Source organism: Cheilinus undulatus, linkage group 20 (genome assembly GCF_018320785.1).
Source record: "Cheilinus undulatus linkage group 20, ASM1832078v1, whole genome shotgun sequence".
Lineage (NCBI taxonomy): Eukaryota > Metazoa > Chordata > Actinopteri > Labriformes > Labridae > Cheilinus > Cheilinus undulatus.
The window spans coordinates 11,029,226-11,044,124 of NC_054884.1; the positions used below are offsets into that span (position 1 = coordinate 11,029,226).

General features: G+C 39.4%; 1 protein-coding gene across 1 annotated transcript; it reads left to right on the plus strand.

The window, feature by feature from the left end:
- Positions 1-1,755: 1,755 nt before the first annotated feature.
- Positions 1,756-13,298, plus strand: maff (v-maf avian musculoaponeurotic fibrosarcoma oncogene homolog F). The gene is given in 4 exon segments (XM_041815505.1): positions 1,756-1,907; positions 8,362-8,400; positions 8,402-8,447; positions 8,576-13,298. Coding segments are annotated over 4 exon segments (624 nt in total). The 5' UTR covers positions 1,756-1,818; the 3' UTR covers positions 9,026-13,298.
- The last annotated feature ends 1,601 nt before the right edge of the window (positions 13,299-14,899 follow it).

The window sequence follows — 14,899 nt, forward strand, 5'->3', positions numbered from 1 at the left end:
AGTTAAAAATGGCAAAAAAAAATCACCAATAGATATCAAGGGCCCATTTGCTGGGTTCAGGGGCCCAGCCAGTTCTTCTACTTGTCATCCCCAAGGGGGTTGTGCTGTAAAACAGGACCTTTTCTTGATTTGCAATAACAAATGAATTTAAAATCCCCAAAACATGTAAAGGCAAATGTAAACATGTGAAGTTGAAATGCAAAAGCTATTTTTAGATGTAATGTGGAATTATTCTCTCACTATATGCTACTGAACATTGTGTGCAATCAGAGTCAAACCACTTGCCAGTTTCATGTCAGTGACAGAAGGCTTAGACCCCCTTGTTGAGACTTTTAGTGCTTATTTTTTCTACTCAGTGCTTGATGCTTTGTAGAATGCAGTGAAGTCCAATACTTGCTTCAAAATATATGTAAATAAAAGTAAAATTACTGAAAAGAACCTACAAAATGTAAAAAATACAAAAAGTAGAAGTGCACAAAAAAGCGAGCTGAGTACAGTAATATGAGTAAATGTAGTTATTTACATTCCATCCCTGTCTTTATCACATATAATACCTCAGATTTAACACCTTTTTTTATGTTGATTTTACAACTTTTGTATCAAACCCCACCAGCTACAAAAATTGTAACACAGTTGGAAAAGGCGTTTAGTTTTACCTTTTAAGTTGCAAGTACCTGCAAGGCAGACTTTTGCAGATAAAATAAAATGAAACCAAATAGTTATAGACCCTGGTTTCCTGTGAGCTATTCCTTTAATGACAGGTGTAGATTCTTTAATGAATAATGTTGCTCTTGTTTTTTTCTTCTGCAGACTGCAGTACATGTTTTTATTCTTTCCTATTTAGAAAAATTCTAGCCTAATACCCTGGATTATTTCTTAGGCAAACATTTTGTGCAACTTTTTTTTTCTTTTGGAGTAGCCTGTGTAATATCTCTTTAACATTTCATAAGGTTCCTGGAAAGAGAAGGGTTTGTCAATTCAAATAAAGCTGACCAAACCGTCCCCGGCCCTTGTTAGACTATGTTCCAGATCTAGATACTTCAAACAAATGCTGTATTTTTCTGTCAATTTAGAGCAGCCATTCTCGACCTGGTGCCGTAACACCCTGGGGTGCCTTCAGAAAGCTTGGCATCAACCAAGAATTGGCATGAATGTGCAGATAGAAGTATCTGTCATTGTTGATCGAAACTGTCTTATATGCCTTTTTCCTGAAATCACATCAGCACTGAGGTCAGCTAATGTGTAGGCTTACACCAGTTCAGTTCAGCCAAAATGTGTTAAATAGTGTTTATAAGGTCTACATCACCATTCTGTATAAATAAAGACATGTCAAGAGATTTTAAGAGATTGTTTAAGAAATGTGTCTGTTTAATTTAATCATTAATTAAATCCCTCGACAGTCATATGTAGAATATTAGTTCTCTACTGATACATTTTGTTTGGAGTGACTTGTGATTTTCTCTGGTTTTTGAAGGGTGCTTTGATGAAATAAGGTTGAGAAATGCTTTCTTAGTGTATGAGTATTGTAGCCTATTTTGGTGGACTGAACACATTTTTTATTCTGCTGCCTTTGTCGCCCTCATATGGCTAATACAGCCTACTAAATAGTGTGAGGTGTAGATGTGAAACCTATCCCCGTTTTTTCTCGTTTTCCAGCGAAGTTCTTGATGCTGGGAAAGGCGAGGGGGGCTGTCCATGGAAAAGTTCTGGGATTCAGGGATTCCTTGTTTACATCCTCTCGGAGTACGCCGCGGGGGCGGGGATGACTCCGCCCTCATTCTTTTGGCCTGACGTCATTGTCGCCTGTGTTTTTTATGAATGAAGGAATCCAACCTCAGAGAGCAGCGGAGTAATTCCGGGAAAAGGCGGACTGACATTTTGTCGCCAGAGTCGCTTCGACCCACCAGGTAAATTATTATCTTTTTCTGTATATTCAGCGTTTTCATATTAAGCCGGAATTCGTTGATAGCAGGCGAACACAAAAGGACCGTATCCGCCGGGGACTGGCCAACCAACCAAGGACAAGTGAGCAGGCAGCTGTTGGCTTTAATCTCCTTTAGCTCGTCAGAAACCGTTTGTGCTAGGTGCTAACAGTTAACATTACTAGCATGTTTGAGATAATGCGGATTATTACGCCCCACTCCTCATATTTATGCCTCTATACTCGTATAATTTGACAGCCAGAGGAGGTTCCCACTTCCTTATTTAACTGTATGTTTCGTAACTATTTAAATTGGTTATTTAAAGCCTTGCTAAAATGGATGTCGAGGGCACTCGTGATGGCTGTTTACTATAGCGGCAGCGCTTTTACTCGAGGCTGGCCAGCTCCTCTCCCTATAAGGATAAGGGTGGATTCTTCATGTAGCGAAACGAGCAAATACAGTGCTATTTTCCGCTATTTGGAAATCATTACATTTGTATTTTCAAAGAATAAGGCAACTTGTATTTGAATCGTCCATTGGGAAGTGCTTCGTTCACTTGTTGCTTTCCTTTTTGGCAACGTTGCTTTTAAACCACAATGTCCTCTAAAGTGATATTTATAGTGTAGTTCCGACGTGGGTTTACTGTGCTGTTTGGGTAAATAAATAAGGAAGTGGTTACAGCTGGCTTTCCTGGGTTTGGACCGATGGTAGCCTTGGCGGAGCTGAGCAAACGTTTATTGCTGAATCACCCTGACTTTACGAAACAACGGCGGTCTCATCGGTTTACAGCCGGAGTCCACCGGCGGGTTGGACAACCGCTGCTGCTGCAACCTCTTCTACCCACGCCTGTCGGGAAATGCAGTTTATTCTCAGCAAACTACTGAGTCCTACAGCAGCTGTTTTATTTAGCTTATGTAAGCCAAAACCATGTTTACATGCATTGTTGGCCTACTGGTGCTGCTGAAGCACATTTCAGTGTCATCATGCCAAGTAGCCTAAAAATCAGGGGTGGGAAGAGTTCTGTAATAATGAAAGTAAAAGCACTGAACAGTTAACATTACTTAAGTATAATTTGAATGAAAAAAATGTATTAACCTTTATATTTTCATTTCATAAACAGAGGATTTCAAAGCAAATTCTAAGTTTTCAGACAACACAAGAAAAGAAAGTACTGGCATAGTTACAATGAGCCACCAGCATTTATTTTGTTTAAATGGGCTTCTGCAAAGTCACCTGTATTTTCTTTTCTAATACCAATATCTGAAAATGAACAGTGTGACTCCATAAAACTTTCATAGTTAAATTAGTGCAGCATAGTAGAATGAACTGTGTTCCAGTATTGGAATTTGGCCGATACCCGATATGCCGATACTTACAGATTAATTTTAACAGATATCAATATCGATATTTAAATATGCTTTAAGAAATTTCAGTCCTTTTGGACACACCTTAAGGTTTGAGGATGACCAAGGAAACAAACTTTAGTCCCTAAAACACTTTAAAGGTTAAAAATTGAGGATAAATAAAGAAAAAGACTTCAACTGACATTGGTTCAAACTAAAACTCCACTTACTTATTAGTACAGTGGTTCTCAACTGGTGGGTCGGGACCCAAAAGTGTGTCGCAAAACTCTTTCTAGTGGGTCGGGAATGTATGCCAGGGAAAAATAATGTGAAAAAACAGGTGGACATACAGTAATTTCATACATGTATTTTTTTTTTAGGTTTTCCCTTGATTATGAGTAAAATTGTGATTTTCTTAAGATTTCTACCTATTTATCTTCCTTTTGTTGGGAAATAAAGCTAGTTTACCCAATATAACAAGTAAATTCCTAGAGAAATTACTAAACTTCCACGCGAGTACGAGTAAAATAAGATGTACGCATGCAAATCCTTTAGTAATTATGTGCTTTTCTAATGTGTTTGTTTGTGCTGTCTCTTAGTTCAACTTTTTTCTAGTTAGAATCCAAACATCAACATTTTTTGGTTTGTTGTTATGTCTTTAGGGTGTAATGGTAGCCAGGAATACTGACTAACCAGACTAACATTCATACAATACTTTTTTTTGGGGGGGGGGTTGTGATTTCTCTTGAGGAGGACTTGGTGGGTCCTGATGCCTAACCAGTTGAGAACCACTGTATTAGTATATATGAACAGAATTTACGGTCAATGTATGCTGAAATGGACAGGCAAAACATTGGATGTAAATATAGGCAGAAATGTTTATATCTGCTGATACCGATATTTGCCTTTTTAAGCCAATATCTGCCGATACTGATACCAGACCGATAATATCACGCATCCCTAATCAGGACCCACTACCTCCTCCTGAGAGTCTTTGCTAATAAATAAATTTATTATGTTTACTGTTTTTAAATAAGGTAAAAGGCCTCTCATATCCCACCTAAAGTATACCATGACATCTAATACATACCGTATTACCGTACCAAATAGCATGATAGATTTGGGTGCTTCATTTCTGTACCCCGCTGCCCCACTGCATTCCCCATCGCTTCAAAGGAAAGGCATGAAATACGTTGTGTGAAGTTACACCTGTTGTATTCGTTTATGAGTACTATTGGCGTCTTATTTCTGAATCATTTATGCTACTGAAAAAGCTTTTATTCAGCAGCCAACTTTGAAGACCCTTTTCTCGTGAAGTATCAATTCAGGCATCATTAAGGGCACCAGCATCTTTTCAAAAGTATGGATTTAGCACTGGTATCTCAACAAAACCCAGATAATACCCAGCTCTAGCAGGGAGTTAATTTATTTAATACCTACTTGTAGGAGTCAGTGGTGTCTTTTGGTACCTTAGAGGATGGATTTTAAAGTAAATATGTATAATGGAAAATCAGGTTGATGTAACTATCCAATCAGGCTGTATAATTAACAGCCCTCCTTAACCTCCCAATGAAAATTTCACTTTAATAGTATTTCTCAAATGTTGTTTAAACACAGCAGTCAAAATTATTAGCCCTTAATGCTCAAAGCTTGAGGAAAAAACAAGTGAAAACTGAGGGTTTTCTTCCAATTTACACACAATATAAAAACTTCAGGGTTTGAGCTGTCACTGGAGAAAGCACCGTGGTAAAAACAGAAGAAATCTAACCTTGGAAAGCAGATAGATACGCCCGTTTCCTTGTTTCTCACTGGTGAATCCATCTTGCAAAGCTCCTGTCTGAACCATTTGGGCCCTGTTAGAAAGTGACAGGACCAATCAGCGACTAGGGGCAGTACTTTCGGGCGCAGCGGAGTCGTGACGTAAGCAAGCAGCAACAAGAGGCTGGTGCCGTTATGGCAGAAGAGCTTAGCGTAAATGCTGCTAAAGCGCCAGTTTTACCAACATACAACACACGACATTTTTCGTTAACAGAAGAACAAAGAACAGCAGTGAGTTGTTTTCTTTTCAAAAACGACAAAGTCGTGTACTGGCATGTCTATTCCTCGGTAGCTGTGCACACGCCCCTAGCGGCGACAATGCCATGTGTTTTGTTGCTCTGATTGGCCCGTAAAGATGTGACAGACAGAAGGTTCATCCAATCACCCTCCGAGTTTTTCAAAGGCTCTGCCCTTTCCCAAATGCTGTCTATGGGAGGTTTTCCAGATGGATGTAGGAAAAAAATCCATCTGGTGTGTCAGGTTAGAAGAAATCAGTCTGGACTTGAGAAAAAGAATTGTTGATGCTCACAAAGCAGGAGAAGGATATACAAAGTTATCACGGCGTTCCTAAGTGTCAAGAGCTGAGTGAGAAGTATCACCTAGAATTGGTTGGGGTAGGGAGCCAAAGATTTCACAGACTTTGAAAAGAATACCAGTGAGAGATGTGTCTAAAGACCCCAGAACAACTGCCAAGACTCTAGTGAAGGACTTAGCTGAGTCAGCAATTGTAGTCTCAGAGAAGACCATCACTAGAGCCCTGCAAAGCAATTGACTGAGAGAGGCTGCAGACCAAGAAAAACCCCACTTCTGCAGGAGAGACCCCTTCAAGATAGACTGAAGTATGCTAAGGACAACCTGGGTAAGATTATGCATACTGGAAGTATGTCCTTTGGTCAGATAAGACCAAACTTGAGCTCTTTGGCCATAGAGATGTTGCTTATGTTTGCAGAAAGAAGGGAGAACACCACCCCCACAGTGAAACATGACAGTGGGAGTATTATGCTGTGGTGATGCTTCTGGAACTCAGAATCTCGTAAAGGTAGAAGGAATCATGAAGAAAGAAGGATATATGAAGATTTTGAAAGAAAACCACAAGCACTCAGCAGAAAAAAACTGGGTCTGGTTCGACAATGCCACACACGGCTCCTGGTGAAGAACTACCCACAGAAGACCACAGTGACGATTACTGACTGGTCTGCACAAAGCCCTGATGTGAATCATATTGAAAATCTATGGGGTGAACTGAAGACCAAGGTCAATGCCAGAAGACTATCAAATCTGGAGGAGCTTGAGAGATTCATCAAAGAAGAATGGGCTGAGATTCCTCAGGAGACGAGTCTGAAATTTGATGAAAAGCACAGCAAATGTCTGCAGGCTGTTATCCAACAAAAAGGATTCATGACTGACTATTAGCATAATTTTGACCCTGATAGTTTTTGGGTAAAGAAGCTACCAGGGTCTGAACAATGTACGCACCCGAAATAAAATTATGATGTTTAAAAAACTGTGATAAAATTCCATGTTCCATTTAACAGCACTTGGGAAATACTTGTGAAATTTTCATTGGGGGCTGATTATTTCATCCTAATCCGTATCTATATAATAAAAATAATAATATTAATAACTTTATTTGTATAGCACCTTTAAAAACAGAGGTTTGCAAAGTGCTTTTATTTTATTCAAAGTTACCACCTTCTTTAACTGAACTTATACATTCAGTATTTAGGTCAAGTAAAGGAGTATTCAGCTCTATAAAAGCCAAATTAAATATGAAAGTACCTCTTGTATTGCAGGGTAATAATCTTTTACAACTGGGGATCATAAATCCTATTCAGATCTGTTCATATCAATAGAAAGTAAGATAAAAAAGCAAACTTAACCTGCCAACCAACGTTGAAAAGCTTTGAAATTCACAAACAAGTTAAACATAGATTTTGAGTCAAAGATTCTGACTGCAAGGGATTTCCCCCCTAAGGCTTTTTGACACAAAAAATGGCATGACCTTTTCTTAAATTTTTTCGTATTGATAATTTTAAGAACTGGTGTCAAAGATCATGAATACACCGTGTAACCCAACAAAAAGCTAATGAAAGAGTGTTGAAATTAAGTCATAGGCAGCATTATCTTGTCTGCATCTGGCATAGAATAGAGTTGGCTCATCAGTAAGGCTGCCAAAAGGTCAAAACAAGCGGTTGACTCCAGTTTGTCACCCTGTGCATGTTTAACATCCTCGTTTGAAACATTTTAGAATCTTTTTTTTAAACCAAATGAAATCCCAGTCTCTCAAAAAAAGTCCAACCTTGCAGCACGTATGAAAGTGAGCACATTCACTTTCTGTTAAGCTATTTGGGAAAACACCCTGTGGTTCTGATGATGTGAGGTAAAAATGTCAGCCTCAATGAAATGTTGAGACCTTTTTGCTTCGACACAGTGAGGCTACTCATCGTGGCTGGATGTGAAATGAAGACAGCTCAAATGGCCTCAAGTTGAAGTGTAGAGTCATTTTATGGCTGTGACAGTGATCTGCAGCACTGGGCCAAAACAACCAAGTGACTAAGAGAAAAAAAGCAGGTCAAGTTGTCCAACTGGATGTTGGACTTTAATCCCAAACAACATTAGAGAGTGTAGGAAGTCCCTGTGTGGTGTGTGAACGGTACAGCAAGAAGAATGGGGGAAAACGTCCAAATAAAGCAGTGCAGAGCCATACAGACTTAAACAAACACTTAGTGTTGTTATTACAGCACGTTACTGGAAGCAGTCATTTAAGTCTGTGCACACACTTTTGGAATTTTAGTCATTAAAAGTCTTTAAAAAGCTGTTTTACATACAGAAGCTATTTTCACTTGAATGTCACCTGATATGGTGACAAATTCGCTCCACTTCTGACACTTTCACAATAAAACTTTTTAGCCGTTGGCGTTGTGTTGACAAGAGGAAGTGTTGAGGGGATTGGTTAGGACACCTGCTTTGAGCAACCATAGGGCAGGCACATGATGACTTCCTCCTCACAATTCCAGCTAACAGAGAAAGGCATGCTGCTTTCAAAAACCTCCCCTTCCTTTCATATCAAACCACAGAGTTAAATAGAAGAGAGCACGTTTTGGAGAAGCATGAAAGAGCACTGGGTTCTTCTCCTTTTCTTTATCATGCATGACTGGCTGTCTTGTGAGCGGATGGTAAATGTCAGGCTCCACTTGAACCCAAACAGCATGATGTCCTGGGTCACATGTGATAATGTACCTTTGTTTTAATGTTTGTCCTGTTTTTCACTCTTCTAGAGTGCGTGTATCTGTTTTGACTGCTGCCTGGGGGTAAAAACCACAGTCCAATCATGACGTCGGAAAGAAACAGCAAAGCCCTGAAGGTAACACACTGCACTAAAAAACTCTTAAGACTTTGAAGAAGCAAGAAAATCATACCCCTCCATATTTTACCATTTGTCAAAAGCGTACTTTTCCTCCTCCTTATTTCCCCCTTGTCCTTCCTTTTCAGGTGAAGCAGGAATGTGGCGAGAACGTGCCCATCCTGTCAGACAGCGAGCTCATGTCCCTCTCAGTAAGAGAGTTGAACCTCCACCTGCGTGGCCTCTCCCGTGAGGAGATCCAGAAGCTGAAGCAGCGCCGTCGCACCTTGAAGAACCGAGGCTATGCCGCCAGCTGCCGGGTCAAACGTGTCTCACAACGGGAGGCGCTGGAGCAGCAGAAGATGGAGCTGCAGAGAGAGGTGGAGCGGCTCGGGGCCGAGAACGCCGGCATGAGGAAAGAGCTGGAGGGGCTCGGCGCTCGTCTCGCCGCCCTCCAGAGGTTTGCAAGGGGCTTAGAGGCCGGAGGAGGTCACCTGCTCGCAACAGCTCCACGCCTCAACACCGCCTCTGTTATCACCATCGTGAAGAGTCCACCACAGCAGCAGCAGCAGCCACAGAGAGAGCATGAACCATCCTAGAAGGAGCTGATTGAACGTGACTGGGGGGAGGGACGCACAACCTGCAATGCAAACACCAACACCTGCAGACATATACAGACGTTGAAAACAGGAAAAGGATATTAGTAGGAAAGTACTAAACCACCATCAACGTCAGGCTTCACTTAAACATTCTACAAAATTACATTTCCTGGTTTCATTTAGTCCTGTGTGACATAATCAGTATGTTTACATGCCGTTACAAAAAGTTGAATTATTGTGTTAGTCTGACTTAAATGGATTTTTAGGATACATGTAAAATGATATAAGGCTGGGGATATACTTGCAGTTTCACCTTTAGATTGAGTGTGCATCCAGCTACATTAAAAAACATCACTAATTAGAAACAATAGATCAGCTCAGGCTGATAGCAATGATCCGGACACACCACACTCCAACATTACCCTCTGTGCACTAAGGACGAGTATTGAAATTTTCGTACTGACGTGGTACCGGTACCATCACATCCAGTACCTAACGGACTGAATTACAGCACAGATATCAGATATCAATCCTTCATTTAATACCTCGCCACCCCAAATGAGAGGCAAGAACTTGTCATGGAATTTGTGTAATTTGTGTGTCAAGTTACACTGATTTCCTTGTCTTATCCCATACACATCTGGCATCTTATAAAGAGATTCCCAGATGACTGTCAGCACACTTCTCAAAAGTATCAATTCAGGCACTTTTTATGCACCGGTATCGATTTATCACCGGCATTGGAAAACCTAAACAATATCCATCCCTAACGTATACCAATAAAAGACCACAGTGTTTCACTTCAATTAGTGACCATGTTATCTGGTGACATTCAGTTGAGTAAATTTTCAAATGCCATATTTACATTATCTGTTGGAAACAGGAAGAGTCTTTGCAAATGACCCTTTGTTTGGCTGTCACTGTAATGTCAAAGTATTCTCATCAGATTGGAAGGAAAAACAAACTCTTACAGCCGTGGATACATTTGCCTGAAAGTCACCACTTTAAACGTCACTCTATGGAGCGATACTTGGATATTATTTCCATAATTTAGTATTTAGGATCTGTTTACATTCCGTCCTCATTTTAAAATGGTTCAATGCAGACGGTTGCGTTTGAAAAAAACAGCCTCCGTGAACTCAAAACTGCAGAAAACACCAAAAATGTTGTAGTATTCCTGCCAGGCCACTAGTTGGCAGTGTGATTTTGCAATGAACCAAAACACACACTAGGTAGAGACCATTCCCTCTAGTGCCTATGTGTGTTTTCAGAAAGTTGCAGGTCTACATGGAGACTGACACAGGGGTGTTTTGAAAACTTTTCACCCTGGAGCTCATTTAAAAGTAGTTCCATTTTCAGGCACCAAAATCGCAGTACTTGTGTAAACAGCCAAAATGAAAACAAAAGTTTAGCGTTTTCACCTGAAAAGCTCGTGGAGTACACAGGGCCCTAAATTGCAAACTGTAAAAAATAAATTTGGACTTGGATCACCTGTTTGCTTTTAAAATTCTACCTGCTGCTGGGTCCACTCTCAAATCCTCTGTCTCCACATCACCCCTACTACATATGTGCATATACGTAGCATCTTTTGCCTTGATTTTCAAGGGTTTACACAGCCGACGCTCCAAACAGTTGCAGCGGAGATGTGGTATCCATGATGTGTTTACTTAAGCACAGCAAATAGCAAGTGTATCTCCAGACTTCCTTTACATGAAATCTTACCAAGTCCAATTTCTTTAAGCTAGATAACTGGACTGTAGTTGAATTGACTTTTACATGGACATGCCTCAGTAGCATTCTGCAACCTCTGCACTAGACAGTAACCCAGGAGTCAAACAACATAGCTGCTTCGCATAGCATCAGTCATGTCGTTTCTACCTTTGGTCATCAACACAAGCTAGGGAGAAAATGTGCATCACATTTACACCAAAAGTAAATCATAAGGCAAATGTACAGAGCTGTAAAATTGTTTTTGCATTCACCATTTGGCAAACATGTTCGCTGCCTGCTATTATGATAGCAATGTCAACTGGTGCTACGTCCAATAGTAAGTAGCTGAAATAGTAGCAGAGTCAGACATATCTCTGTCAGTACATTGATTTCTTTTCCCAGTGCTGTTGTACTGGGACAAAGACAGCTGTCCAGTAAAATATCCTGATCAAGCTTTAACTGAATCTTGACGTAGCTGTGCATGTAAATGTGCTGATTGTTCACACAGGTTTGTAATGTCACCTAAGAGATACTAACATTGCAAGAGTCTCAAACAGTAAATAATCAAGACAAGTGGAGATGTCCTCTACTTAGAGACACAGTAGCTTAGCTGACTGAAAGTTACCTGAGTGTATTTAGCTGTTTTAGAACAATGTTGTTAAAAGATGCTGCAGAGTTAATGTGAAAGATAAGAGTCACCACACAGACACACATGAACATAAACATAACCCTCAGTCATCCCCCAGATCCAGACGGGGTGTACACATCGTCAAACTGAGCTCTGACTGAAGCCAGACCAACCCTCCAGAGTTACTGCACAACCTCACGCTACCATCACCCATTGCTTCAGCCGAGGGGCTCCTCCTCGCTTCACCTCATGTCACCTGACCAATGGCAGAATACCAGGCAGGGTGGAGGGGGAGCATATGTGCAGCCTCCTCCACCTTTACATGTCCGCATTCCTGGTGCAGTTCTAGCTGCTGGCTGTTTCTTATATCAGTGCGTCTCTGCTGTCGTGTACCAAAGTTTGAGTCACTTTTGTTAGTCATTAATGAAGAGTTTCTCAACCGTGGTGTCACTTGATATATGGGCGAGGTCATGGGACATTTTAGTGACATTTTTTGCTCTGTTAAAGAAAATGAAATGATCAGATTCTGGGATCAGAATACAGAGAAAGGTTGAGCTACACTGCATTTGTGAATTCTGCCAAGCTATCCATTCCTTGAAATTTCATAGTTTGGCTTCCCCTCCCTCCCTCTGTATGTAGAGAGAGATTTGTACTGCTTGTGCACACATTTCTCACATCAATGCAGTGCCTTCAGTGTTGGAGTAAGAAGAATGCAAACCTTAGAGGAGACGGAGTTAAAAACAGACTGTAATCGCTCTTTCTTGACCGCACATTTCTTTGTCTACGCTGAGCTGTACTCCCTCGTTGCTCATTTCACAGTCCCTTCTGTGCAGTAACTTTGCTAAAGTCTGCTATGGCTTCCCTTTTGTTTCATATCTGCTAGACCTCCAACAACACATGTTGGTCATTTTTGCTAGAAACGTGTAAACGCAGAGTCACATCTGGTAGGAATTACTGCTCGAGGTTCAATGCAAATCCTCTGCATACATTCCTGTTGTGTGTTCTTTATTTGTACCGTTTGTATGTGCCGTTGAGAGACGAAAATGTTGAGTGACATTTATCAGAGATATATTCTATATTTTATTTGTATTTAAAGGTAGATATTATGAAAAGACAAGCTAACGAGTGCTGTGATGTTCTATATGTTTTCAAAAGTACTTACTTATGACTAGTCCGGGGATATTCTCTGTCTAATTATTGTGTTGTGTGGCGACGATGATTACTTTACAAAATGTTAATTATTATTATTATTAGCTATATAGAAATATGCTCAAAGCCAATGGCCATATTGGTGTATGATGATTTTTGTGTGTGTTTTTGCTATGTCTGTACTGGCTTGTCATAGTGGATTTTTGGAGGGATTTTATTTTTCTACGATGATTTGTTCTGATGTTGTTTGTCTGAAAAATTAAGGTCACTTCTGAATTGGCTGGGTGGGTGGGGAGGAATCATCGGATGTTAAAGGAAAACCAGAAAGTGGAGAGAAAGATTGTGACGTGGAAGAGGAGAGAAGAAAGTCAAAGAGTTGTTGAGTGATGGAAAGAGGAAGTAGGATTGTGAGAGAAGGTGGAGAGAAGCGGTGCTGTATTCACTTGAAAAACCTCTATCAGACACAGGCCTGTTTTCAGAGTCTGGGCCACCGCAGAGCTAGCAATATCATTTCTAAGCAGGCATTGTAACACATTAGACCGTGCTGACGAGTAACTCCTAAAGATATGAGGCATATATTTAGCTATATGAGTATCAGTGTGGCAAAAAAGCATTTATTCTCGATATTTTAACGTCTCACTTCTGTCAAACTGTGCTGGATGTTTTGTAATACTTGCAAAACAAAAATGGTTTTTGTATTTATTACTTGTATTTTTTCTATTGTGAAAATTTAAGTACATTGTCTATTTTATATATTAATTATAATAAATGTTGTACATATTGTACATAAAATGGTGTGTTTGTGATAATGGAAAAGATGAACGCGTGGCAGGATGTGTTACACAAGCTATCTCTCAGATCAGGAGATAAGAAGTCAGGGTTAACAGCTTTTTTACCTCAAGAATGAAACGAAAGACATTTTTTAATGTTTATTTTTGTAGCGCGAGAGTTATATTTTTCTGAATAATAGGATTCAGACAGTGTTTATTATCATCGAGCACACTGCACAAACAAATTACTGTAAAACTGCTGACTCATCCTCCGGTGCACTGCTGATGTTTACCTCAGATCAGCTAAATCTGTCGGGTATTTCAGCTGTGGTCTGCTGGTTTGAGTTATTTTTACACCATGGATGAAGGGAATGCTTAATGTGGGGAAAATTCTACAGAAGTTACATTAGTTTAACTGACATACTGACAATTACAGCATACAGTAAAGCATGAAAGTACTTTTCATGTTGGCAGCAGTGGGGTAGTGGTGCTTAGAGGTGGAAATACTCCTGAATTATCCCCACTATCCCTCACACTAGAGCTGCTTGAAAGTGTGGGATAACCCCGTGTTATTATAAGACAGACCTGTAAGACTTGTTTCCACATTTAGGGAGGAAGGATGGTTATGAAACTAACAAAGAATGCAGGTTTTACAGTCATGGCTGGACTATAAGCTGAGACAACTGCATGATTCTGCATTTCAGTGAACTGCTGTTCCTCTGCAGTGTTAGGGGTAATGTATTACAAAGCAATACACTAGTGTAATGCTTATTTTTTGTTAAACCATGGGGGCACAGACATAAATACACATATATTTAAAAAAAATAATCATGATAAGAATCATAATGTACAGCAGGATATAAGGACCCACCTTAAGATTTTGAAAATTATATTAAAGAGAGTTTTTTTCTTTTTATCAAAGAGTTCGGAACTTCTGGGAAAAATTTGAGATTATACAATCTTAAATTTAAATTAAAACAAAGAATTTCAGACTTTAAAAAGTTGGAAATTTACAAGACAATGTTCAAATTTACAAGTTTGACATAAGACATGCAAAAATTTTAAGTTTTTAAAATTGGTTATTTAAAGCTGTGTTATGTTAAAACTTTACAAGAAACCAACCTTAAAACATTGGTTGGATTTTCATCATTATAATTTCAAAAATTTTAAGTTTCAATTTGCATACATTTATGTCTTTTAAAGTAAAAAAAAAATCTATAATTTTCTCTTAAATCAATAGCTGTTTAGACTTGAGGACTTCATTTTTTATTGGAAATGAATAGATTCTCTTAATTTTTTTTTTTTACAAGTGTCGCTAATTCACTTTTATGATAATGGATAGTTGTACATAGATCTTTGTCAAGAACAAGTGTATGTTTGCCTATCATGTTGGATTTTTTTCAATGAAAACAATTAAAGTTGATGGGTACTTTTTCTTGCTGGGTCCTGAGGGGACTTTGTTTTTCATCGATATGAACAGGGGCCTACAAAAAAAAAAAAAAAAGAAAAAGGTTGGGAACCTCTGCTCTATGATGATTGAGAAATAACTGAGTAAAAGGCGACTATCAAATAATAAGACTGCACTTATGAGGATAAGAGTGTTGTATGTTAAAGGTT